General features: G+C 31.7%; 3 protein-coding genes across 4 annotated transcripts; all 3 read left to right on the top strand.

Moving 5' to 3' along the window:
* The first annotated feature begins 441 nt into the window (after nucleotides 1-441).
* On the top strand, nucleotides 442-11,470 carry LOC109805015 (general transcription and DNA repair factor IIH subunit TFB1-1). Of its 2 annotated transcripts, none has more exons than XM_083059922.1 (20): nucleotides 442-844; nucleotides 927-1,005; nucleotides 1,193-1,254; nucleotides 1,449-1,509; nucleotides 2,012-2,114; nucleotides 3,114-3,189; nucleotides 3,621-3,716; nucleotides 3,877-3,921; nucleotides 5,268-5,324; nucleotides 5,443-5,598; nucleotides 5,703-5,768; nucleotides 6,200-6,323; nucleotides 6,993-7,049; nucleotides 7,122-7,228; nucleotides 7,578-7,769; nucleotides 7,937-8,050; nucleotides 8,286-8,363; nucleotides 9,303-9,350; nucleotides 9,498-9,566; nucleotides 11,085-11,470. In XM_083059922.1, the coding sequence occupies exons 1-20, from the start codon at nucleotides 764-766 to the stop codon at nucleotides 11,088-11,090; spliced, it is 1,677 nt and encodes a 558-aa protein (XP_082916048.1). In that variant the 5' UTR covers nucleotides 442-763; the 3' UTR covers nucleotides 11,091-11,470. The 2 variants fall into 2 exon arrangements, with proteins under 2 accessions (XP_082916048.1, XP_020222531.1); XM_020366942.3 differs by having other exon boundaries at nucleotides 444-844; nucleotides 11,115-11,470.
* Nucleotides 11,471-13,371: 1,901 nt separating this feature from the next.
* LOC109804993 (putative glutathione S-transferase) lies at nucleotides 13,372-19,775 on the top strand. The gene is made up of 3 exons (XM_020366920.3): nucleotides 13,372-14,078; nucleotides 14,238-14,315; nucleotides 19,309-19,775. The coding sequence occupies exons 1-3, from the start codon at nucleotides 13,770-13,772 to the stop codon at nucleotides 19,615-19,617; spliced, it is 696 nt and encodes a 231-aa protein (XP_020222509.2). The 5' UTR covers nucleotides 13,372-13,769; the 3' UTR covers nucleotides 19,618-19,775.
* Nucleotides 19,776-20,853: 1,078 nt separating this feature from the next.
* On the top strand, nucleotides 20,854-21,949 carry LOC109805264 (putative glutathione S-transferase). Its single transcript, XM_020367286.3, has 2 exons — nucleotides 20,854-21,301; nucleotides 21,430-21,949. The coding sequence occupies exons 1-2, from the start codon at nucleotides 20,993-20,995 to the stop codon at nucleotides 21,790-21,792; spliced, it is 672 nt and encodes a 223-aa protein (XP_020222875.1). The 5' UTR covers nucleotides 20,854-20,992; the 3' UTR covers nucleotides 21,793-21,949.
* The last annotated feature ends 4,650 nt before the right edge of the window (nucleotides 21,950-26,599 follow it).

Below are 26,599 nucleotides of genomic sequence, written 5' to 3'. Positions count from 1 at the left end.
TGCTTTTCTTGATTATCTCTTTTTTTATTAACTCTCTTTTATTTTTTTTTCAAGTTAATTTTATAATCATTTTATTTTATTTTTCCTCAAAATTGAAAACAATCTTATGCTATAATTTAAATAATTCATTAAAAATTAAAAATATATTTAATATATTAATATATTTATTTATAATAACGTTTAATTGTATAAAATACGTAACATGTGAAATATAGATAAATTATTAATTTATATTACATAATTAATAATATATTACCTAATATTTATTATTTTTCTTTAAATTTTTAAATAAATACATAAAATGCAATCATATATATATATATTATTTTTTTTAATTTATCTTTAGAGTATTCATGGTCGATAACAACGACTATATATACACATATGGAGTATACACGGTACTGACATACACCGTATATTTTCCCTAGTAATAATAATTACATTCAAGTTATTTTGCAGGTTAAGTTTAAGCAAGCATCCTATTTCAGCCGTGAAAAGAATACGAGTGTCGAAAAGAGAAGTGGCAATCGCGCGTGCGTGATGGAAGCATTCCTCTCCCTGCCTTTATAACAACACATCGCCGCCGTTCTTCTCTCTCCTCTCCGCATCCGCCGCCGCGCGATTCTCGATAGCTCGGAACTCGTCGATCAAACTCGCGCCGCAATGCGGAGTACAGTTTCAAACGCCACTCCCTCACCGACTCCATGCTTCTGCTTCTGATTCTCGATCGATATTCCTCTCTACTCTTTGCGCAATCGAAACGATGTCGTCCGCGCAAGTGGTTAAGCGCGCCAAATACAAAACCACCGTCAAGGACCCTGGCACTCCCGGCGTCCTCAAACTGGTGCATTCGCATTCTCGCTCTCCGAAGCGAAATCGTCTTTGCGATGAGTCTTTTTCATGAATCTTGATTTATCTTTATGCAGACTCGTGATAAGTTCGTTTTCAAGCCTAATGATCCTACCTCCACCAACAAGCTCGACGTCGAGTTCAGATTTATCAAGAGTACGTATCGTTTCTTGTTTTCGTGTTTTTTTTTCTTTAACCGATTATTGTAAAATTCAATAAGAGTTCACGCTCTTGTTGAATTGTCTGAAAATTGTTGACCTCGTAATCCGAGTATTTCTTGTTGATACCGCATATGCGTATTGTTTATGATGTCGTTTCTCTTTGTTGTGCCGGGAAAAATTAGGTCATAAACACACTAAAGAGGGGTCAAACAAACCACCGTGGCTTAACCTTACCCATGGACAGGTGTTTCTTTTGAATCTTGCTGCTCTTGTCTTCGTTTCTTGTGCTATTTATGTTGCCTTTGTGGTTTGTTGCTTCCATTTTCTTTGCTTTTGTGAATTTTCTATGCCTTTGGTTCACTGAGTACTACTGCACTAAACATGCTTATAGCTCTTCCTTTTTATATGAACTTATGATATTATAATGTGATGCTCCAGGGAAGTTACATTTTCGAGTTGGAAAGTTTTTCAGATCTTCATGTTTGCCGGGAATTGGTGGGTAAGTTCCTTACTTCGGCTACTGAATTATTATGTTGTTTCTGTATGTTTAAAATTCTACCCTAAGGGTTTCTTTAATTTATTTTTGTTATTCTTGAGTTGTCACATGCTGTAGCTTATCATAAGGTGCTAGTACGATGTTTACTTGTTTGATCAGAATAACAAAGTTAGAGTTTCTTTTGATAGGACAATTAAGCATGTTAAACCAGTAAAAAATGTAATTATAGTATGATGTCAGATGTGTTGCATTATATATTTATATCCCTGGTCAATACATATGCCATTGAAGAAAATGATGCGTCACCGATTCACCAGATAACTTCTTTTCTAGAATTTTGGCGTGTTCTCTCCCCCTCACCCCCCCCCCCCCCCGCGCCTCTTTTGTGTTCTTTAATTCATTTTTACTTTTGAAGTGAAAAAAGATGATGGTATAAAGTTAATATGAGAAGGACTTCCTGATTTTTTGCGATTTTTCTTTTATGCTGTTTGGTCTATTTGAGCAGGTATTGCCCTTAGCAAGCACGGAGAAGCTACAAAAGTTATTTCTGAGGAACAGCTGAGCGCTGCTGAAATGACACTCAGGATAAAGCTATTGCAGGAAAATAGGTATTTGGTTTATAATAATGCACTTTAATTCCATTAACAGAAACGAGTAATGATTAATGTACTGATAGGACTCTCCACCCAGTGTCCACCTGTTACATGTGGTTAACCATTTCACACGTGTGTAAACATGGTTAATTTTTCCTCACAATTGGTTAAGTGTAAATGAATGTGATCGTATACTATTATCGATTTTTACTTGTGGCACAAATAGTTAAATATGCCTCACAACTCACAAGTAGTTAATAGTGTCATTAGATGATTGAAATTTATAATGGCATAAAAGTGGTTAACTTTGACTTACAAGTGGTTGTGGTTGAGAGGAAATGAAAGTGTGTATACAGTTTTCAATTGTACATGTGTCACTAGTGGTTAAATATCTTTTTTACAAGTGGTTAGTAGTCTCATGAGGTTATTAAAATGTCTAATAGTGATTAATTTTGTCTCACAAGTGATTAAGAGTAAATGAATGCGTGGAGACAATTATAATTTTGTACTTATGGCACTAATGGTTAAATATGTCTCACAAGTGTGTCTGAGGTTATTGAAATGTCTAATGGTGCTTAACTTTTAGTTTAATAAATAGTAGATGAAATGCATTAATATCCTGTTCTTTGGGTGACTAACTTTGCCTCCTATGGAGAGCATTTTGAGAACATTACTTTGCCTCTTCACATGCTTAGCCAATAAAAGTTAAAACCACAAATAAATTAATTATAAGAGAGATTAAAAAGATAAAAAAGCCAATAAAAATATTTGAAAAAGAATAAGAGTATCTCATTAATTTTAGGAGTAATTTTTGAAAAATATATAAATTTAGGACACATTTATTGCTACTAACTAAATTGCCTAGTTTCCTTAATCCTAATGTATTAGTTAATTGGGTCTTATAAAAAGGACTGAAGGGAGTGTTATGTTTTTATCTATTATAAGGTTATCTTACTTTCAGATATTCCTTGCATCCCTTGTTTAACTGATTTTGCTAAAGTTCGACTTTTGCAGCAAGTTGCAGAGGCTTCATAAGGAACTTGTGGCTAGTGGTAAGCTTACAGAATCAGAATTTTGGGCTACAAAGAAGGTAAAGATATTCTGAATATAATATAATTTTCTTTGTAGTTTGTTCTTGTCTGTAAATATGCTTTTAAATTTTGAACTCTAGTGATGCCATCATATGTTGCTGATGTAAATATCATTTAAATTTTGAGCTCTAGTTAGGCTGTTATGTGCTGCTAATGATAGGTTTTTGGTTGATATTTATGATGGTTTTAAAAAAATACCCATGAAAAGTACTGTGCAATGTATTTTTGCAAATAAAATATGTGAAGGACATGGTCTTTTAAAGGGGGTTTCACTAATAGATATTTAGAAGGCATTATGTGGCTTTCCCCTATTGATTTTTCTCCTTTTGTTTTCATATGGAAGATATCTTAGCCTCCAGTTAATTTTCTTATAGTTTTCTTCTCTTCATCTTAATGAATTTCTTCTTTTATATTAAAATATATTTGACAGAAATTACTGGATCAAGATGAAAGCAGAAAGTTAAAACAGCGGATTGGTTTTAAAAATTCTTTAATCTTCGACACAAAGCCTATGAGTGATGGACGGGTATGATATCACTTCTTCTTCTGCATTGGTGCTCTGTCTTTATGGTTTCACTTAGATGTGTCACTGTATACTTGGATTGGATGTTATCTTAGATTTTGTTGGCTTCAGATTCTTACATATACTTTTAACCGAGTTATTTTCCCTTATTCTTGTTTTTCAGATAAACCAGGTTAAATTTCAATTGACCCCAGAGATAAAATATCAGGCATGCTTCTAACTCTGCCTGATATTTGTTAATTAGATTAAAGCTAAATCTTGAATGATTTGATTATGTGCTACAAGTGATTATACTAAAATTGAAGGTACATATGTGGCTTTCAAATGATATCTGCACATTTGTGGGTGCTAATTGGGTTTATTTATTCTGTTATGCACTGCACAAAAATACAAGGGGGGGGGGGGATGGTGGTATGCAATTATGCATTGATAGGCATTTAGGAAAAAGCTTATGCATGGAATTTTAACATGATGACAACAAACACTTAATTGAATGACATTATGGTCACCTTTTCATATGAATGACATTTTATACAATCATTTTTAGCAAGTTTTAGTTTTCTCATCCTTTTGTCTGTTTTCATGCGCATTCATGAATTTCATGTGCATGCACATGCACTTAGTTCACCATATTGATATCAGATAAAAGTGAATACGAAAAAATAGTTTTACTTAAGAAAAGGTGGCGATTTCCTTGTGCCACTGGCATATTGGCTTTCCTTCCATGTAATGGGGGTAAGACTTGGTTTTTCTTGATGTAAATGAAATTGAGTGATAAATTTTAATTTCTTTACCGTTTTTGAGGATCGGCATGATTGATATTTAAGTTAAAATATATTGCCACTTGAACCTTTTTTATTTGAGATTGAAATTGTTTTTTCCGTACATCTTACAAAATGATCTTTTTTGGGGTGGTTGGTTAATTTGTTGTTTAAGAATGTTAAGATGGTTTTCAATCAAAGACACAGTTCAAATGGGATGATGGAAAAGGAATGTTCAAGATAAGTCAACACAGTAAATAGTGGCTTCAAAAGTACTTTTTTGAAATTGGCTTTTGGAAGTTAACGGATGGTTGTTTTAAGCTCATAGTTGAAGAACTTATTTTATTAATCTGAATCACACCAATTACATTCTCAAATAACTCTTTTATAGGGGGACAACTATCCCTAAAACAAGGAAACTGTAACTTAAAGATAAATAGGACAAGGAAAATGAAAAAGAACTCTTATATTATTTCCTTTTCTCTTAAAAATGCCATGTTAGGATGTTGGCCTCTAACTTGGAGCAATTTCTCTTGATACCTTGAGTTAGGATTGTGTATGGCCGTTGGTGTGCAGTTCATGGTTGTTTCGGTGGACCTTCTGTTGCCAATATGCAATGAGATTAGGCAACTTTATATTAAATGTTTCAGCCAGTTTGGTTCATTAATATTTGTCTGTTTCAGTTGGGAGGGTTACTTATTTCATTCAATTTTTGTCCATTATTTATTTCTTATTTCAGGAAAAATGAACTAAACATGTGACTTATTATTTCTTTGCATAATTGTCTTTCCAGATTTTTGCCCTCAAACCTGCCGTCCATCAGGCATTCCTCAATTTTGTACCTAGTAAAGTATGTTGACAAACAGTGAAGTGTTTATTATTTTCATTGATAATAATTAGTGTGAAATAATCTAGCTTTTTGCTTTCTAAAATTATTTCTTTTTCTCCCTATGTGCTCCAAATTGAAGATGAATGAGGTAGATTTCTGGAATAAGTACTTCAAAGCTGAGTATATTCATAGTACCAAAAATGCTGTTGCAGCAGCTGCTGAGGCTGCTGAAGATGAGGATCTCGCTGTTTTTTTGAAAGATGATGAGATATTAGAAATTGAAGCTCGAAAGAAGGTCTCTGTCTTCTTTATCTTTAATCTTTATTCTCATTGAAGATCTTGTGGTTGCATAGTCTATTCCATTTATATTATTATTATTATTATTATGTCTGTTTGCAGGTGCGACGGGTTGATCCAACTTTAGACATGGAAGCAGACCAAGGAGATGATTACACACATCTTCCTGTATGGTGAATGAAACTATTTCTCAATCTCATCTCACAGCATGTTTTTCATATTTTATCCAAGTTCACCCTTTTTAAAATAAAATAAAATTTCAGTTGCAACTTGTAATCACTCTTTGCATTAATAGTGTGATAGTGTCAATTGTTACATTTTGCCAACTACTTTGGTAAGAGACAATAACTGAATCGATTATGGTAGTGTGATTATAGTTATATAAATTATTTTATTTTATTTTTCTTTTAAGAATTCAAATCTATTGTTGGCAATGGCACATCTTTTCCTTGAAATTTCTAAGACTAGGAAGATTAGGAAAGAAAGAACAAAGCACAGGGATAAAGAAAAAGTTGTTATTTATTTATGCTGTTGATTTAGAAGTGCTAGATTTGCATCGAATTTGTGTATCTCAACCTTTTGCTGTATTTGATGAGAAGGATCATGGGATCTTCCGCGACGGTAGCAAGGATATATCTGAAGTCCAAAATTCTCTGTACAAGAGAACATTGTTGCAGGATCTTAATAGACAAGGTGCTGTTGTTCTTGAAGGAAAAACTTTAGGTAATTTCCTCTCTTTAATTTGTTTTTTTTTTGTGTATTTACCATAAATAATTATGTTTCATAATTTTATTCTCAAGTTTTGTTCACATATTGCCTATATTTTATGTTGTCTTCCCATATCATAATATATGTTCCTGTATTTTATTTTGTCTAAAATGTATCTGCAGGCAGACAAAATATGTGTAAGATTGACAAATACTGAAAAATGCATATCGTAACTAAAATATTACCTTGTGATGAATTTGCTTTATTCCTGTATTCATATTGAAGTTGGGTTTTAATTATTTCTTCTCTAGAAAGCAGTTCATATAGAAAGTGAAGGGAGAGAGACTTCCTCATAATACACATGCTAGTATTATCACTTATCTTTGCTTTTATTAAAAGATGTTTGATGTTTTCAGTAGGATAATTTAGTGGTTGTGAAGAATCGTGGTGCATATCAGAAAAGCTCAGCTTTCAAGAATCTGAAACTAGTCTTTTGTTCTTACTTATGTTGAGAAATTTTATTGCCATGAAGTGTTTGCTTGAACAAGAGTAAGACACATTTTAAAAGCACTTTGCCAAATTCAATTGAGACTTTTGAAAGTAGAATGCATTCAAATCTGGATAGGTGCTACTTATGCCCATATGGTCTGCTCTGATGATTGAAATTTCAAAATATAAATGTAGATATGGAGATGGAAAATCCAAGAACGGTAGCAGAAATTCTTGCTCGGAGAAAACAGGGTTAGCAACCTTTTTTTTGTCCTTTCCCTTCCATTCACATGGAGAAAATTCTTATTTTGTTCCATTATACAGAAACTGGTGGGGTTGTAGACGAGGAGAGACGAAACAGAATTTCGATGACACCAATCGAGGATCTTCAAGAACATGATAATCATCCTTATGCACCACTCTGTATCAAGGTCCAACTTTGTATCAGATATTAAATGAAAAACGATTTTTATAGCACAATCCATTTCTAGTGAATAACTCGATTTGTGAAATGTGTGCCTGTTGGCACATGGTATGGAAGTATAAATACACCCTAATAATAAATGCTTTGAATTAATTAGAAGAGAAAACATTGGATAACTTCTTTGCTTTTGATATAATAAATACTTTCAATAGAAACTTCCTATCTTTGACTTCTTATCATTTACCCATGGGCATACAATAGAAAACCCATATAAAACTTATTAATTAATAACTAATTGTCTTTTTGGATAAAATATCTACCAAGTGTTATGACTTCTATATTTGTTTCTTGACCAGGATCCCCGTGACTATTTTGATTCCCAACAAGCTAATGCAGTAAAAACTTTGGATGATTCCCAAGCAGGAATGGAGCAAATGATATGCAGTTTAGGTCCCGAGGAAGCCTATGGCTCTTTGAGGGCATCAATATCTAAAATCAAAGCTACAGGATTAAGGGATTCTCTCTTTAGTCCTGAGGTTGCTCTTAAGGTAATATATTTATCACATAATTCTACATTTAATATATATATCACCAAATTTTTGAATGATTGATAAAATGTATATGGTGATATGCTCAATATATCGCGAAGACTATTTCTTTTGTAACAACAAATATTCTCTCCTGTTGAAAATTAAAGCTATTTATTTTTATTCAGGTCCTCAGTGGATTGACTAAAAATATCTCAAGCACCAAATATCATCTTGGGAAAAGTTCTCAAGAGAGTGTCCTTGATATATTGCCCAATACGACAAAGGAGAAACTACTAGATGTGAGTCATCCCCAATTGTTTGAGGTCTTTGAGAAGGAAAAAATGAAAACAAAAGAATTAATGGAAAGTAAAGAGCAGGGGATAGTCTTTTGAACTTCTATTTGTGTGTTGAGATATAGCATCTGTTACTTTTATTTTCTAGCTGTGGTTTGGCTTTCAATAATTTCTGTATTAATTATTTTTGTTGGGTAGTTCTGAATTTATGTCTTTGTCATGAATGCATCTTTCTTTCCAGCATTGGGTGTGCAGTCAAGAATTGCTGAGGCACTTTTGGTCTTCATATCCAATTACAACACAAAACCTTAATAATAAGGTAAATGTTGATCTTTTGTGATTTCAACAAGATCTTTCAATACTTGATTTTATGCATGACCTATCTAATATTGCACCACTGGAGTACTGGGATGTGGATTTGCTTGCATTGGTTTCTTGAGCTCATCATATATCATTTGTTTTTATCATGGATCTTCATTGTACTCTATTCCTTCGTCTCTCCTTTATCTAGTAGCATATTCACTTCATGATAATATTTTGTTATGGTTTACATTGCAAGTTTCTATTTGCCTGCATGGTGGTTCAATCAGTAAACCAGTTTTGTCAAAAAATTTCTTGATTTTATATAAACTGTTTTGCTGTCTTTGATCTGAATTTTTAAGGTTGATATGAGAAGGGGTGATGATACGGGGTTTGATATTATGTCATGTGCATTTGATGAACTATTTCAGGCTTGTGTCCAACAGGCTTTGACAAGAAAAGCCCTTTTGTTTTAAGATGCGAGTAACCATTCAACTAATATCTATAGATCTTGTAAACTTATCAAGCAGCAATCCATATATTATTTTGCCTGTGGGGTCAAAGAAAGAGGCTTTGATACTGTGTAAGGAGCAGCTGATCTGAGCAGTCAACCAGATGTTTTATAATAAAAATAGCAATATAAGTAGTGTATATCAAATAAGTTTTTGATGTTCATTAATGGCTAGATGGATTTGAAGGACTATGAATTGTGTACTGGGTCCAATGTGGCCTCGAATCTTCCTTTCTTTTCCCTTTAGCAGTTTATCAATGGCATTGAGGTGATTAGCCAGATAGGCATTGGATGAGTTGACAGGGGTTTTCCTTCTATATCCGATTGGTGATAATTGGATCATACATGCATTATATTGTAGATATGTTTATAGTGGTTCATTAGTAATCTTTTCTTAATTGCATTTTATTACATCTGATGTTCTATTCACTCATCAATTAAATGCAGACAAAAAGACTGAAAGATTCCATATCACAAATTTATTCTAAACTTGAGGTATGCATTTAGCCAAAGCCTCTACTAGTTTTCCTCACTACACTAACGTGTTTGCTTTAATTCTGTTATTGTGCATACCTGCATTTGTTTTATTTTTTGCAAGTAGTAACTATTATAGTGTTTCTATTTTTTTTTGTTGGTTCCTAGGAAATAAAGGTATCCGCAAAGTCAGACCTGCGGCACCAGGTTTCCCTTGTTGTCCATCCTATGCAGCAGGTGAGCACAACATACTCGTTTGACCATGTTTCATTTCTCTGTGTGTGATCTTCTAAATTGCTGCATACCCTGCCTCCTAAATAAAAGAAAAATACGAGTTTTATTGAAACTATTTTCATTTTCATGTGTTTTATAGAATTGCTTCTTTTCAAAGTTGGATTTAACATTAACACAGGCACAAACCACTTCCTGTTTAATGAAAGAAACTACTTTGAGATAAACCTTTTATAGTTTATTTTATCAGTATTTATTATGTTTTGGATTAAATGTTTTGAGTTCTTAAAATATGGCTAAATTTGATTGTATTCATCCCAAAAAAAATTCTTGGTTTTGGTCTTTGTAAATTTTATAATTTTAGAAAATGATTTCTTAACTGTCTATCACCACTTAGTGAGAATGTTACATGCATTTAGAGATGTCACTTCAGCAACCATTTTGAAGTTGGCATATGATGTGATATGTTTAGATGCATGTCATGTTGTCAATTAGTGGTGTTAGAGACTTTTTTTAAAAAATTTAAATTTATGAAAACTAAACCAACCAAAGATTTTTTTGGGAGGTATTAGAGTTTCTCAGAATTAGAAGAGAAAAAGAGAGGAAGAAAAGAATTGATGATAGATACTTGAGGAATGAGAAATATATCAATAACCTTACAAATCAAATGATTTCAAGAGTAACTCTTAGCAAAGTCACTCCACTCAATAATTCATAGTATATGGTGAAAAATTATTCAACCATTAAATTAGAAGTTCTTAATGTATAAATTAAATCTATAAATTTTAAAAAATTGAAAATTATATGATACTTCGTTATATATAATTCAAATCAACGTATAAAATGTTTTTATGATTATAGGAGAACTAAAAATTCAGTCATATTTATAGGAATCAAAGGCGTATTTTAACCTTAAATATTTTTTTTCTTCCAAACATCATATTATGATGCTTTCCTCCATATTCCTTGGTTCATTCTAACCGTTGTTTGATCATGTAAGAAGTCCTAATAGAAGGTAGTCTGATTAAACTTTCAGTAAATGGTGTTGAAAGTTTGGTTTTTGAAAAACCCAATGGCATCTATCAATCTATGCACCGAGTCGTGACTTAAATTGCTTATTTTCACTTTTGATGCTCCTAAATTATCTATCTATATATATATATATATTTATATATATATATATATATATATATTATTTATTTAAGTTAGTCCCAACAAAAACCAAATGTTTAGTATCCCTAGTGTGGAACTAAACACCTTTTTTGTCAAAAAATAGAGATAAAAAATGAACAAAAATTAAATTGGCACTAAAACCAAAAGGCACCGTATTTTAAGAAACTAAATATATTTCACTCTCATTTTTGTTTCCCATTTCATTTGTCACCCTTCCTGGTTTCCCTCAAACTATAGTTATCCACCAACTGTTTCTATAAAGTTCTTGTTCAGTTCAATTTAGTGTAGGTCGTGCCATTGTTGTTTATTTTAGTATTATTGGTGTTTTATTCCATCTTTGGAGGATTGAAGGATTAAGAGAGAGGACAAATTTTGGTGCAGGCTCTGGATGCCGCCTTGTTACATTATGACGCTGACATTAGGAAAAGAAATGCAAGAGGAGCGAAGCCTAACGGTTATGTTTAGGACTCTCTGCAATGCAAGCATAACAATTTAGGAATGTATATTCCATCAATTTTGCCGTTACCTCGAACCCCCTGTGGCTATTTATATCTATATCATGATGAAGTGAATTTCCATGAACTAGATAGATAGTTAACATGTAACGAATAATTACTTGTTAACGTTGGCCCTTGGCAATTCCTATGGACGAGTGAGTTCACCTTCGCCCTCTCCCTGTACTATATTATCTTCTGTTGCTTAACTTTAGCAGTACATATAACAAAGGGTTTAATTAATTGTTTTGTGCTTCTTCAAGACATAATTTAACTGCTTTGTGCTTGTAATGATATAATTTAGTTTAAGCTTAAATATGTTTTTAGTCCCTCAAATTTAAGATAAATTTATTTTTGGTCTCTTAAATTTAAAACTGTTTTTAGTGCCTGTAATTTTTAAAAATCTTGTTTTAGTCTCTTAGGTCACCAATAACATATTTAAAAGTGATTAATTAAGACATTTATGCAATATCAACCGGATTTAATGTAATATTTTCACTAATAGAGATACTAATAAGTAGATTTTATGCAATAATGTTTGATAAATTTTTTAACAAAATTTGAATATAAATATTAAAATAAGATTTTTTGAAATTACAGAGACTAAAAATAACAATTTTAAATTTAAGGGATCAAAAATAGATTTATCCTAAATTTAAATGACTAAAAATATATTTAAGTATTTAGTTTATTTATGGTATTGCACAGTCATGTTAATTACAAATTATGATGATATACTTTAACATTATTTGTAAATCATGTCAAATTGAATTTAAATATCTAATCAGTAAAAAATTTAATCTGAATTTAAATATATTTTTCATGCCACCAAAGAAGTGACAAATTAGTGATCAACGGTTAATATTAAATGGTCAACGGAAGATAAATTGATGGAAGGGCAAATTTTTGTATTTTTAGAATTAATAGGATTGAATATTTTTATTTTAAAATAAGGAACTAAAATTACATATTGAGATTAAAAAATGTAATTTTGTTTATAATAACTTTTTACAACATTTTTCTGAATACATTAAGTAATGTTATAGTCCTTAACAAGAAAAGAATTTCTCGAGAATCTAGCATGGGAATACTATCGTCTCTTTAAATATTTTTCTCAATATTGGAATGATTCTAAAGTCGAAAATGCACTATTAGATAATCGGAACACTACGGGCGTGTTTAGATATTTGTTTAAAAACAGTAAGATTATTGTTTTGAAGTAAAAGCCAAATATAAGTTTTGAATTAATCATTTTCTACACAGTAATACATAAATACACAAATACACGTAGACATATTTCCCCTCCGTCATTAAAGCATGATCAACCTATATGCATAAGATAAAAATAAAGTAATGCTTCAATTTATTATTTTTCTCACAAAAAAAATGACTTAACTCACGTTCACATCATTCTTCAACTTCAAATGAAAATAAAACAAAAAATATAATTAAAAAACTATTATGAGATGAAGAAAAAGGAATGGACATAGATATATTTATTAATTAGTGATGCATGCAATGACGAACCGATCGATTTATCACATAATATTCCATTCCCCCAATGGAGCATTTAATACCAAAAGTAAAAAATAAAAAATAAAAAAACTCGACTTTTCCACAAGGATATATGTCGGCTTGCATTTACCATATACAAACATAGAAAATTAGAAAATTTTATTGTGAAAAGTTGTGATAATTTATATAACAATAGCTAATATTATTTAACATAAAACCATATTATAACAATATTTTGATAAAATTTGGATATCCTGCCAAAACAAAACATAGAATTTGGATATTTATCCTTTAATATGTTAATTTTTTTTGGTCACCAAGATAATAATTGTTTTCCAAAAGTTAGAGCATACACCATAACGTTTTTCTCATTCATTCTTTTTACATTAAAATAAAAACAATTTCATGTAAATTTTTACTCTGCATCTCATGCTAAGATAAGTGCTTGTATGATTTAATATAAGCTCTATTTGGATAAGTTTTTTTTTATAAATATTTTTAGAAAAAGAAAATAGTTTTTCTATAAATTAAAAATAATTTACACAAGTTGAAAAAATATTTTAGAGAAATTAATATGCTACAAATTAACTAATAAAAAAGTTAATTTTAATTTTAAGATAAATTTATTTCATATTCATTCTTTTTTTTTCTCCTATAAATTCGTATGAAAAAAATTTATTCAAACAAATTCATTCTGTAAATCAGTTTGGCAGCAAATAGGCGATCACATGACTAGTGTTTTTTTTTTTCCACCCCATAAACAACACGAGAATTTTACATGATTTCAACAAAAACTTGCACAGCTAGCATCGATTTTTATTACTTTATTTGTGCGTGGAAGAACTGCCACCAAAGAGCAAAGAAGGAAAATTTTCATATTTAATCTTTATTCAGATTGACTATGACTATGTAATCAACAGATATGTAATTTTGTTTCTAAAATTTTGGCTTGTTGAACAAGGACAATTCCACAAACCACACTATAAAATAGGTTAACATTGGGTTGAGAAAATAGAAACTAGCTAGAATGGCAGAGATAAAGTTACATGGATTTTGGTACAGTCCCTTTACTTGGAGAGTGAAATGGACTCTTGAGCTAAAGGGTATTTCATATGAAAATATAGAAGAAGATCGCTTCAATATGAGTACTCAACTTTTCCAGTACAATCCTGTGTACAAGAGGACCCCAGTTCTTATTCATGATAGAAAACCCATATGTGAATCCATGATCATTGTTGAATACATTGATCAAATATGGCCACACAACCCATTAATTCCCACTGATTCTTATGAAAAATCTCAAGCTCAATTTTGGGTTAAATACGCGGATGACATGGTACGATAACTATCATTTTTCTATTTTTAAATACATAACCATATTCATTTTTCTAATAACTTTTTCACGTCACAGTTCATGATCTTTCTATACCTTGTATTAATTACTTTCTATGTTAATTATTTATAGTGAAAATAATATTGGTTTCAAATTTTAAAGATTTTTGCAGTCGAGTCCATCGTCCGAAGCAACAATGGTGAAGAGAAAGAGAAGGCCATAGAGAAGATATGGGAGTATTGTTGGGTACAGCTTTCACCCAGCTGCCACCACCTTTCGGTGGATCTTTTAATTTAAAATTAAAAGCGGGTCCCACATGATAATAAAATAATATTAAAAGTTTAGGAGAAATTACGAAAATGCCATTGGGACTTTCCTATAAATAGGGAAGCTGAAAATCATAATTTTCATCCCAAATCTTCTTCTCTTCTCTCTTCCTCTCTTATATACCTTGAGATCTGTTCTCGGTAGTAGTAGTCTCCTAATTCAAAGGAGTAAGTTATAGAGAGAGAAGTGTTGTAATTTCCTCCCTTTCAGTAAATAATATTTTTACTGTGGTTATTTTCTCCCTTGTCTCTTTTTTACTCATCTCTTATTTTAGCTGTGAGTAACTATTAAGCCTACTCTGGACCTAACAGTGGTATCAGAGCCACTAGGTTGTTTATTATTCCGCTGTGGTGTACATTGGTATAGTGTCGGAGAAAATTTCTTAGTATGCTCTGTGGCTGCAGTATTGTCTGATCAGTCACATCAGAAAAGAATTATTCTTGTTACTGGATTTTATCATTGTTCCAGTAGGCGGTACTATTCTAGTGGAAGTTACTTAAGTCGGTTTAATAGAAGAAATTATGGCAGCAAAGTTTGAGATAGAGAAGTTCAACGGGAACAATTTTTCCCTGTGGAAATTGAAGATAAGAGCAATTTTGAGAAAAGACAACTGTCTTAAAGCAATTGAAGGCAGGCCATCAGATATTACTGATGAAAAGTGGAGAGAAATGGATGACAATGCTGTTGCCAATTTGCACTTAGCAATGGCTGATTCAGTTTTGTCGAGCATAGCAGAGAAGACAACTGCAAAGGAGATTTGGGACACGCTCGTAAAATTATACGAGGTCAAGTCACTTCACACCAGAATATTCTTAAAGAGGAAACTCTACACTCTTCGAATGAGTGAGTCCACAGCAGTGACGGACCACATCAACAATCTGAATACGCTATTTGCTCAGCTTTCAACAGCTGATTTCAACATAGTGGAAAATGAACGTGCGGAGCTTCTACTTCAGAGTTTACCAGATTCATATGATCAACTCATCATCAACATAACAAACAATAATGTTGTTGGTCGTCTATCCTTTGAGGATGTTGCCGGAGCTATTCTTGAAGAAGAGTCCAGGCGAAAGAATAAGGAAGACAGACTGGAAAGTTCAAAGCAAGCAGAAGCTTTGACGATGATGAGAGGAAGATCAATGGAACGTGGCTCCAGTGGGAGTCAAAATCATGGTAGATCTAAATCTCGAGGAAGGAAGAACCTCAAATGCTATAATTGTGGCATGAGAGGGCACATGAAGAAAGATTGTTGGCACAAGAAGAGTGGAGGAGGGAAGAATTCTGAAGCGTCAACCTCTCAAGGTTGTGTTGCTAGTACCCAAGAAGATGGAGAAATCTTGTACAGTGAAGCAATAAGTTCCAGAGGCGAAAAACAACTCCATGAATGTTGGATATTGGATTCAGGTGCAACCTGGCACATGACTCCAAATAGAGATTGGTTTTGCACTTATGAATCAATCTCAGGAGGATCCGTATTTATGGGAAATGATCATGCTTTGGAAATTGCTGGAGTTGGTACTATCAAATTAAAAATGTATGATGGTACTATTCGTACAATTCAAGGGGTACGACATGTGAAGGGCTTGAAAAAGAATCTATTGTCCATTGGGCAACTAGATGATCTCAAGTGCAAGATCCACGTTGAAGGTGGAATCTTAAAGGTAGTTAAAGGCAATTTGGTGGTGATGAAAGCTGAGAAGATCACATCAAATCTATACTTGCTTTTGGGAGAAACGTTGCAAGAAGCAGATGCATCAGTTGCAGCAATAAGTCAAGAAGAGGCAACGATGATGTGGCATCGTAGACTAGGACATATGTCAGAGCGAGGCCTGAAAATTCTTGCGGAACGTAATCTCTTGTCAGGGCTTAAAATGGTAACCTTACCATTTTGTGAGCACTGTGTGACAAGCAAGCAACATAGATTACAATTTGCCAAAGTAACTACAAGGAGCAAACACATACTTGACTTGATCCATTCTGATGTCTGGGAATCACCAGAAATTTCCATGGGAGGAGCAAAATATTTTGTATCATTCATTGATGATTATTCCCGGAGATTGTGGGTGTACCCAATCAAAAAGAAGTCAGATGTGTTCCCAGTATTCAAGGAATTTAAAGCACAAGTAGAACTTGATACTGGAAAAAGGATTAAGTGCTTAAGGACAGATAATGGAGGAGAATATACAGATGGTGATTTTCTGGCATTCTGCAAGCAAGAGGGTATCAAGAGGCAATTTACAGTTGCTCATACACCTCAGCAGAATGGGGTAGCAGAGCGGATGAATCGAACTCTTCTAGAAAGGACAAGAGCTATGTTGAGAACTGCAGGATTAGCCAAGTCTTTCTGGGCAGAAGCAGTCAAAACTGCTTGTTATTTGATCAATCGCTCACCATCAACAGCAATTGGTTTAAAGACACCAATGGAGATGTGGAGTGGAAAACCATCTAATTATTCTTCATTACATGTGTTTGGATGTCCTGTGTACGTGATGTACAACTCCCAAGAAAGAACAAAGCTGGACCCAAAATCCAGGAAATGTATATTCTTGGGTTATGCTGACAATGTTAAGGGGTATCGCTTGTGGGATCCCACTGCCCGCAAGGTTGTTGTTAGCAGGGATGTAGTCTTTGCAGAAACTGAACTGCAAAAGGAGCAGGAAAATGACAGCACTATCAAAGACACCAGTATAGTGGAGATAGGAGGAAAATCTAAAGAAGATGACACCTCTGAAGCAGAACAAGAGCACGATGAACAAGAACCAAATGAGGACAATGATGGAGATGTTCGACGAACAACACGTCAGACGAAGAAACCATCTTGGCATTCAGACTATGTTATGGCAAGTCATGATGCGTACTGTCTCTTAACTGAAGAAGGAGAACCATCAACCTTTCAAGAGGCGTTGAGGAGTTCTGATGTTTCTCAGTGGATGGCAGCAATGCATGAAGAAATAGAGGCCTTACATAGAAATAAAACATGGGAACTTGTTGATCTTCCAAAAGGTCGAAAAGCCATTGGTTGCAAATGGGTCTATAAGATCAAACGTGATGGCAATGATCAAGTGGAGAGATATCGTGCAAGATTGGTGGTTAAGGGATATGCTCAGAAAGAGGGCATTGATTTTAACGAGATATTCTCGCCAGTTGTTCGATTAACCACAATCAGAGTTGTTCTGGCTATGTGTGCTGCATTTAATTTACATCTTGAGCAACTTGATGTAAAGACTGCTTTTCTTCATGGGGAACTCCAAGAAGAAATATATATGCTCCAACCAGAAGGCTTTAAAGAACAAGGAAAAGAAAACTTGGTTTGTAGGTTGACCAAATCTCTGTACGGTTTAAAGCAGGCGCCAAGGTGTTGGTATAAGAGATTTGATTCCTTCATTATTAGCCTTGGTTACAACAGACTGAGTTCAGACCATTGTACGTACTACAATAGGTTTGATGACAATGATTTCATCATCTTGCTGTTGTATGTGGATGACATGTTGGTGGTAGGCCCCAACAAAGATCAGATCCAAGAATTAAAGGCACAATTGGCTAGGGAGTTTGATATGAAGGACTTGGGACCAGCAAACAAGATTTTAGGGATGCAAATTCACCGAGACAGAAAAAACAGGAGGATTTGGCTTTCTCAGAAGAATTATTTATTGAAAGTCTTGCGGCGCTTCAACATGCAAGACTGTAAGCCAATTTCGACCCCACTTCCTGTCAATTACAAATTATCCTCAAGTATGAGTCCTAGCAACGAAGCAGAGAGGATGGAAATGTCTCGAGTGCCGTATGCATCAGCGGTGGGAAGTCTTATGTATGCCATGATTTGTACGAGACCAGACATTGCACAAGCAGTGGGAGCGGTCAGTAGGTTTATGGCAGATCCTGGTAGAGAGCATTGGAGTATTGTAAAGAGGATCCTTAGATATATCAAAGGAACCTCAGATGTTGCATTATGTTTTGAAGGATCGGAGTTTGTTGTCAGAGGCTATGTTGATTCAGATTTTGCAGGAGATCTGGATAAACGAAAATCTACTACTGGTTATGTGTTTACACTTGCTGGAGGAGCAGTGAGCTGGTTGTCTAAGTTACAGACTGTTGTAGCTCTATCTACTACAGAAGCTGAATACATGGCAGCTACACAAGCATGCAAGGAAGCAATTTGGATTCAAAGGTTACTGGAAGAACTCGGGCACAAGCAGGAGAAAATTACTGTGTATTGTGACAGTCAGAGTGCCTTGCACATTGCAAGGAATCCAGCCTTTCATTCCAGGACAAAGCACATAGGAATTCAATATCACTTTGTTCGTGAAGTAGTAGAAGAAGGAAAAGTGGATATGCAGAAGATCCATACAAAAGACAACATAGCAGACGTAATGACAAAGCCTGTCAACACTGACAAGTTTACATGGTGTCGATCCTTATTTGGCCTATTGGAGACATAAGCAACATGAAATATCAATGGTGTGAAGATATGATTAACTTAATCATAATCTTCAAGTGGGAGAAATGTTGGGTACAGCTTTCACCCAGCTGCCACCACCTTTCGGTGGATCTTTTAATTTAAAATTAAAAGCGGGTCCCACATGATAATAAAATAATATTAAAAGTTTAGGAGAAATTACGAAAATGCCATTGAGACTTTCCTATAAATAGGGAAGCTGAAAATCATAATTTTCATCCCAAATCTTCTTCTCTTCTCTCTTCCTCTCTTATATACCTTGAGATCTGTTCTCGGTAGTAGTAGTCTCCTAATTCAAAGGAGTAAGTTATAGAGAGAGAAGTGTTGTAATTTCCTCCCTTTCAGTAAATAATATTTTTACTGTGGTTATTTTCTCCCTTGTCTCTTTTTTACTCATCTCTTATTTTAGCTGTGAGTAACTATTAAGCCTACTCTGGACCTAACAAGTATCTCAGAGTGGTTGAGGTTCAGTGCTTCAATGATGAGAAGAATTTTTTTGGGGGTGACACTATTAACATTGTGGACATAGCTTTTGGGTCCATAGTCAAATTTCTTGAGGTTTTAGAAGATGCTCTTGGAGTGAAGGTCCTGGAATATGAGAAATTCCCTCACTTTCATTCATGGTATAATAATTTCAAAAATACTCCAATCATTAAAGAAAATCTCCCAGACCAAAGCAAAATGGTGGCTTTCCTTAAGTTTACACTCTTTGTTATGCCTTTTACTTCAGCTACCACTTTATCTTGCATAGGTATATGAGATCATGTTTGAATCATTTTGTACTTCTTTGAATAATTTTGCTATGCTTGTTTCTTTAGTTTTTACTGTTTGTTTGCCTTAATATTATAGAATTCGAATCAGTATGGTCAAATACAAATAGTATACAAAAAAAAAAAAATTCTGCGTATCTAGATTAATTTATTTAGCTCACTTACCTCTGTGCAAAGATAACTATACGGATTCTCATCTTCTTCTTTGACACCTGCGTCATGATTATATTTTTCAGCGGAAGTAATAATGACTAATTTTTTATTTTAAACGACTGAATTAAAAGATATAAATTGTTATTTGTTGTATCAATTAATATTGTTTAACTATCTATATATTTTAAATTGAAATGGAAATACAAATATCAATTTACAATTACAGTTTAGTAATTTAGTCGTAATTAGATTTAGATTAAATCAATAATAATTATATACGTCTTTAATATATTAAATAGTAAATTAAAATAAAATTATAAAAATAAGTTGAATAAAATTTTAAATCAACATAAAACAATCATATTACATGTTTTATAAGATAAAAAATTAATACTAATAATAATAGTTATTTTCACTGAGTAGAAGGAAATTACAACGTTTTTCTAAGTACAATAAGAGATCAATTAGTCAATTACACTCTTCAAAGAAAAAAAAATACTCGCTAAGAATCTCACGAGAAAATAATATCCTTCTCTTTAAATATTTTTCTATCAGATGTATTTTTTGTACGGAGTATATTGGTCACACTAAGGTTAAAATTTACTACCTCATACATAATAACACAACCTCCGCTGCATGTTTTTCTATCATATATTGGAATGCTTTTGTTGAGTTGAGAATGCATCTAAATGACTGGAAAACTATATTTACAAGTAAATCTTAAAATTCATCATTTACTTAATCTCCAAAACACACATATATATATATAATCAACCCATGTGCATAAGATTAAAAAAAAATTGTGTTTCAATTATTTTACTTTTGTCAAAAAAAAGTCGACTCTACCCACGTTCAAGAAGACGAAAAATAAATAAAAAAAATTAATTAAAAAACTATTATGAAAGGAAGGATCAGGAATGGACATAGATATATTTATTGCTTAGTGATGCAAGCAATGACGAACAGATCGATTTACAATAAGATCCTTATAATATCCCATCACCCCAGTGAAGTATTCAATACCATAACTAAAAAACTCTTGACTTTTCAACAAAGGTAGGTATGACTTTTACTATGACAATGTTAGCAATAGATCTATCTATTTTTTATTCTAAAATTTTTGGCTTGTTGAACAATACAATTCCACGAACCACCCTCTCAATAAATAAACTATGGTTGGCTAGGGAAAATATACTACGTACCTAGTTAAGATGACAGAGGTGAAGTTACATGGATTTTGGTATAGTCCTTTCACTTTGAAAGTGAAATGGACTCTTGAGTTAAAAGGTATTCCTTATGAGAATATAGAAGAAGATCGTTTCAACATGAGTGTTCAAATTTTCCAATACAATCCTATATATAAGAGGACTCCAATTCTTGTTCACGATGGAAAACCCTTGTGTGAGTCCACAATCATTGTTGAATACATTGATCAGATATGGCCAGAAAATCCATTGTTTCCTATTGATTCTTATGAGAGAGCTTTGGCTCGATTTTGGATTAAATACGCTGATGACATGGTATGTATAATTGTTCTATTATTAAAGTAAACATGTACTTTGTTTTCTCAATATTTTCTGTTATGGAATTCCTATATATTAATTGTTCAAAGTGAAGATAATTAACATGGGTTTCAATTTTTTTAAAGGTTTCTGCAATTAGGTTACTTGCCCTTAGCAGCAACAGTGAAGAGCAAGTGAAGGCCATAGAGAAGATATGGGAGCATCTCAGAGTGGTTGAGGATCGATGCTTCAATGATCATGAGAAGAAATTTTTTGGAGGTGACACTATTAACATTGTGGACATAGCATTTGGGTCCATGGTCAAATTTATTACAGTTCTAGAAGATGCTCTTGAAGTGAAGATACTAGAATATGAGAAATTCCCTCACTTTCATTTATGGTATAATAATTTCAAGAATGTTCCAATCATTAAAGAAAACCTCCCAGATCAAGATAAAATGCTGGCTTTTCTTAAATTTTCCAGAGAAAAGCTTTTGGGATCTTCTTAAGAAAGTATACACTCTTTTTATGTGCGTTTCATTAGTTTACACTCTATCTTGTGACATGGATTAGGGTCAATGAGTGAGAAATATCTCTCATTGGGAGAAACATATTTTGTACCATAAGATTTCTCTAATTTTAAATCAATTATTGATATTTTTTTTTTATTTGTTCTTTTATTTCCCGACTTACCCTTTCTTCCCTTTTCTCACACTATTTCCCAGTTTCAATTTCTGGACATCTCAATCCTGTGCTCCTCGTCATTGTCGTCGAGGTTCATGACACCATGCCTTCTTTCCTTAATAACAACGAAACCTTGAAACAAATTTGTGGGTTTCATTTGAAGAACTGAAACTCTAATTTTAAGTGTGTGCATGTTTATTTTATCATTTAGAAAAGTTAAACGTACGTTCAACGCAATCTACTCATATGCCTTTTTGTTTAAGTGCATGGGAATATATATGAATGAGTATTCCACAAAATGAGTTCAAAATTTTAAAAGAAAAAATAATAGGAGATACAGTAAGTAAAACCAACTATCTTCATTACATAAATCAATAACTGACTAAACTATAATCTAAAACACAAAATCAACAACTCATCATGATAAACAAAATCATAAGTCAAAAACTCAAGCAATTTAAACATTATATACCAAAACTAGAGAAACTCAATCTTTGAATCCTTTCATACCTAGCTCATTCCTTAACTTCACATCTAAAAAAATAATAATGTTCAAGTCATTCAAATTAATCTTATTCCCAAAAAAATTTTGCTCCACAGAAAATATTGTTACAAAAGGGGATACAAATTTGACAATAGTGGTAAGAGAGACACACACAATAATAATTTCAATGTCTCGAAAATTTTCAAGTGAGTTGTTAATTTATGTATTATAGGTTGTTGGTTTTACTTATTACATCTTTTTTTATCTTCAAATTTTAAACCTTTTGCTGGCAATTTTATTATTCAAAATGATTTTTTATAGCACCTTAGAACAACTAAATAAATGTTTCAAATCAAGAATATTTTATGGCATGGTTATTACCTCAAATTAGCAGTACATGATTGCTACATCGATCATTGTATAACAAAGATATTTATTAAGGAACTAAATTGAGTGATTATCACATCATTACATAATAATGATGCTTATTAAGAAACTAAGTTGAATGATTGTTGGCGAATAATAGTTGAAATAATAAAATTGACCAAATAATTGTTAAGAATTAAAAGTAAATTTCATGAAAAGATAAGGGAGCAAAAGTGAGTTTTGAAAAAATTGAAAAACTAAAAATATGATTTATAAAAATAAAAAAAAATTACACATAACTATTACATTATATACTAATTGATAATGTAACATGATTACTTACATGACCATCACATCATCATTTAATAATAATATTTGACAACAAAAATTAAAAATGTTAACAAAAAAAATAAAGACTAAAATTGATGAAACTTTTGTAAAGGAAATTTTATAAAGATTTAGAGACTAATAATTTATTTAATCTATTAAATTAAAAAGACATAAAAATGCAAGGGAAAGAGGGAAAAAAAAGTGCAAAAGTTGTTCCCATTTTGGTTTTATATCCCAAGTGCGACTTTGGAAATTATAAAGCACATATACGTGATTTTTACAACATTTTACCAAACAACGCACCTACAAATATATATGAACAATAGCCATGTGCAATTTCCACCACGCAAATAGTGACCAACACCGATGATTTGATATCATTGTTGGAACTAAATTTTTATTTTTATTTTTTTATCGACAAATGTTAATTATTAGTAATAATAGAAAAATATTTTCATGCAACTATATAGTAGAAAAAAATTATTAGTAAACAAGTTATGTTTTTTGTTTGGAGTAATAGTAGAAAATAATTTTCATGCAACTATATAGGACAAAAACATATACGACAAAAACTACGGGTAAGGCTAGAAAAATATTTTTCATTCAAAGAAAATTACATTTTTCTAAATGCAAGAAGAAATCAAGTACACTCTTCATTTATTTTTCTATTATAAGAAGAATCAATATTCACGGCGCAAATTACAATGTGAAAATACTATCCACTCATTAAATATTTTTCAATAAGATATTTTTTTTAATAAGTTACACATAGAATTTAAGATATATATATTATAGGAGAGATTTATCTTATTCTATTTAACATTTAATATTTTATATCAAATTTTAATTATTTAATCATTAAATTAAAATTTCTTGATATATAGTTTAAGTGTAAAAAATTTTAAAAATTTAAAGATCATATTTGATACTTCATTATATAAATTAAAACAACATATAAAATGTTTTTATGATTATCTACTGTACTATCCGAGCTCGAGCTCGGCATCTCAGCGCAGAATGACCTCGGACACGCGCTAGGCCACGTCAGCCCTACACTCAAATAGGTCATAAACTGATCTCGGGCCCAAGGCCCAACGAAACCCTAATCCACACAAAGGTACGTGCATTACTTATACAAGACTCACACTCTCACAAACACTAACTTTAGCATCAGAGTCTCTTTTGCAGGTACCACTCCCATTTTGGAACACCAAGCATACCAGTGAAGGAGGCTCACCAATCTTACTCGGCGGATCACCTCTACAGCAGATCTCTGGTAAGAACATCTACTAATTTGAATAAATGAAATGAAGTATCGAATATCTTTCAATTATTTTTAAGAACTAGTTAACTTAATCTATATATTAAGAACTTTTAATTTAATATTTACATCATTGAAATTTGATATAAAACATTTGTTATTGAATAAACTTACTTCATTCAATAATTCATGTTCTATATCAAATTACTATAATCCAACCATTAAATTTCAAGTTCTTAATGCATAAATTAAGTTAGGAAATTTTTACAAAATTTTAAAATTATTTGATACTTATTTCATTAATTCAAGTTGATAAATAATTATAAAAATATTTTATACGTTGATTTGAATTATGAAAATAAAGTATTGAATAATTTTCAATTTTTTTAAAAATTTGTAAGCTTAGGAGGGTGTATTGGTTTAGGATTTCATAGGATTTTAAAAAACTTTTTTTGAGTAAAAAAGTCTATTGGTATTCAATCAAGATTTTATGTCACTTAAAAACAATACAGTAGTATTCAATCAGGATTTTCAAGATTTTTTAAAGAGTCCATTAAAATCTATTGGTATTCATTTGAGACTTTCTACAACTTAAAACCAATCCATTAGTATTAAAAAAATATAGGAATTTTAAAGGATTGTTGTATTAGAGGGATTTTGATGGATTTTTTAGTGGTATTTATAAATACCAAATTCATAAAACAATTCCATCCAAACCCATAAGATTTTGGAGGATTGTTTGAAGTGATTTTTCAAGTGCTTCAAGAATTTCCAAGTGAGTTTTTCATCTTTTTTTTTCTATGCTCATGTCTTCTCCATTTTTTTTCTCTTGTTAATAATATTGCACTACTACTTGTATATAATATTGTACTACTGTTCTCATTCCATTCCCTTATTTGGTGAAACTTCTATACGTAAATGATAGTGTCATTAACTTGCTCTATTTTTCTCTCCGTTCTCTTTAATTGACTTGCTCTATTTTGGTCTATTTAATTGAGATTCTCAGTTATATAACATAGTAAACACTTGAAATTTTAACTTTTTTTATAACACTCGTCAAGAAAAGAGAAAGGTGAAAGCTAAAATTAATATATATATATATATATATATGTAAAAGATAAATTTGAGTTAAGGTTTTTGTAAGTAGAATGAGATAAGAATGGATCTTAGTTGGGGGAAGAACCCTCTCAGCATAAAAATTGTGATCTCTCTCCGTCTCTTGAATTTATTATTGTTATCATTCTTCTTTTATGACTCAACAATTATTTTATTTTATTTTTTACTATGAATTTTATTTTTTTAATTTTTATATTATTAAATTAGGATTTTTATATTTTAAAAAAGAAAATTAACATAAGACACGAGTGAATAATTAAAAATAATTAAAAATTAAAAAATTATTTTGTACCTGTAACAAATTTCATAAAAATTTTGTCCCACTATTTTTTTAATCATTTATAAAATTATAAATAAAATATTTTAAATCACAAATTATAAAATATTTGAAATGTTGTTTAGAATATTTTTTAACATATGTGGGACTACATAACTTTCTTCGTAAAGAATGTCATTATGATGAATTTCCAATTGAAGTGATGGACGAACCTTCATCTTCAACATTACTAGTTAATAAAAATCATAATTTTGAGCCTATTATTAAAACACAGGAGCAAAAGCGAAAATATATTAATGTTTGGAGAACTAATATAGCTATGAATATGTAGGTGAATTTTATTTAGAACGGCATGATATTACGAAAAAATATTATTTTTATTTATCTAGACATTATTGTTTTTTTTATTATTATATTTGACTCTTTTAAATTTGAATGTATGAAAAAAAATCTTGAATTCTTATCCTGTTTCAAAAATTTATGAAATTCTGCAAAGTTCAAAAGTCCCGCAGAATCCATTAAAATCTTAACTTAAAAGTCTTGCATAATCTATTAAAATCCTGATTGAAAGTCTTGTGAAATCCTACAAAATCTTAAAAGTCATGAAAATATTGCAAAGTCTTTTAAAATTCACAGGATTTTTTTCAACTAAAAAACTCCTTTAAAATCTTAATCTAATACACCCCCTTAATCTTTTTCCTCTCTCTATATATAAAAAGAGAGAGAAAGATAAATTGTAGTTATGATATAAGTATGAAGTATCCACCGTTAAAATTAATAACTAATTTTTATCAAAAA

The sequence above is a fragment of the Cajanus cajan genome, chromosome 7 (genome assembly GCF_000230855.2).
Source record: "Cajanus cajan strain Asha chromosome 7, NIPB_CcT2T_4, whole genome shotgun sequence".
Classification (NCBI taxonomy): Eukaryota; Viridiplantae; Streptophyta; class Magnoliopsida; order Fabales; family Fabaceae; genus Cajanus; species Cajanus cajan.
The sequence above is the reverse complement of the archived record's forward strand: the minus strand, read 5'-3'. Positions and strand labels throughout refer to the sequence as shown.

Bases quoted from the DNA above. Each gene is read 5' to 3' on its own strand.
- LOC109805015 (XM_020366942.3), top strand. From the start codon at position 764: ATGTCGTCCGCGCAAGTGGTTAAGCGCGCCAAATACAAAACCACCGTC. The intron at 9,351-9,497 runs GTATGCATTTAG...GTTGGTTCCTAG, and splicing joins AAATTTATTCTAAACTTGAG to GAAATAAAGGTATCCGCAAA. The intron at 9,567-11,114 runs GTGAGCACAACA...ATTTTGGTGCAG, and splicing joins TTGTCCATCCTATGCAGCAG to GCTCTGGATGCCGCCTTGTT.
- LOC109804993 (XM_020366920.3), top strand. From the start codon at position 13,770: ATGGCAGAGATAAAGTTACATGGATTTTGGTACAGTCCCTTTACTTGG. The intron at 14,079-14,237 runs GTACGATAACTA...CAAATTTTAAAG, and splicing joins TTAAATACGCGGATGACATG to ATTTTTGCAGTCGAGTCCAT. The intron at 14,316-19,308 runs TGTTGGGTACAG...CCTAACAAGTAT, and splicing joins TAGAGAAGATATGGGAGTAT to CTCAGAGTGGTTGAGGTTCA.
- LOC109805264 (XM_020367286.3), top strand. From the start codon at position 20,993: ATGACAGAGGTGAAGTTACATGGATTTTGGTATAGTCCTTTCACTTTG. The intron at 21,302-21,429 runs GTATGTATAATT...ATTTTTTTAAAG, and splicing joins TTAAATACGCTGATGACATG to GTTTCTGCAATTAGGTTACT.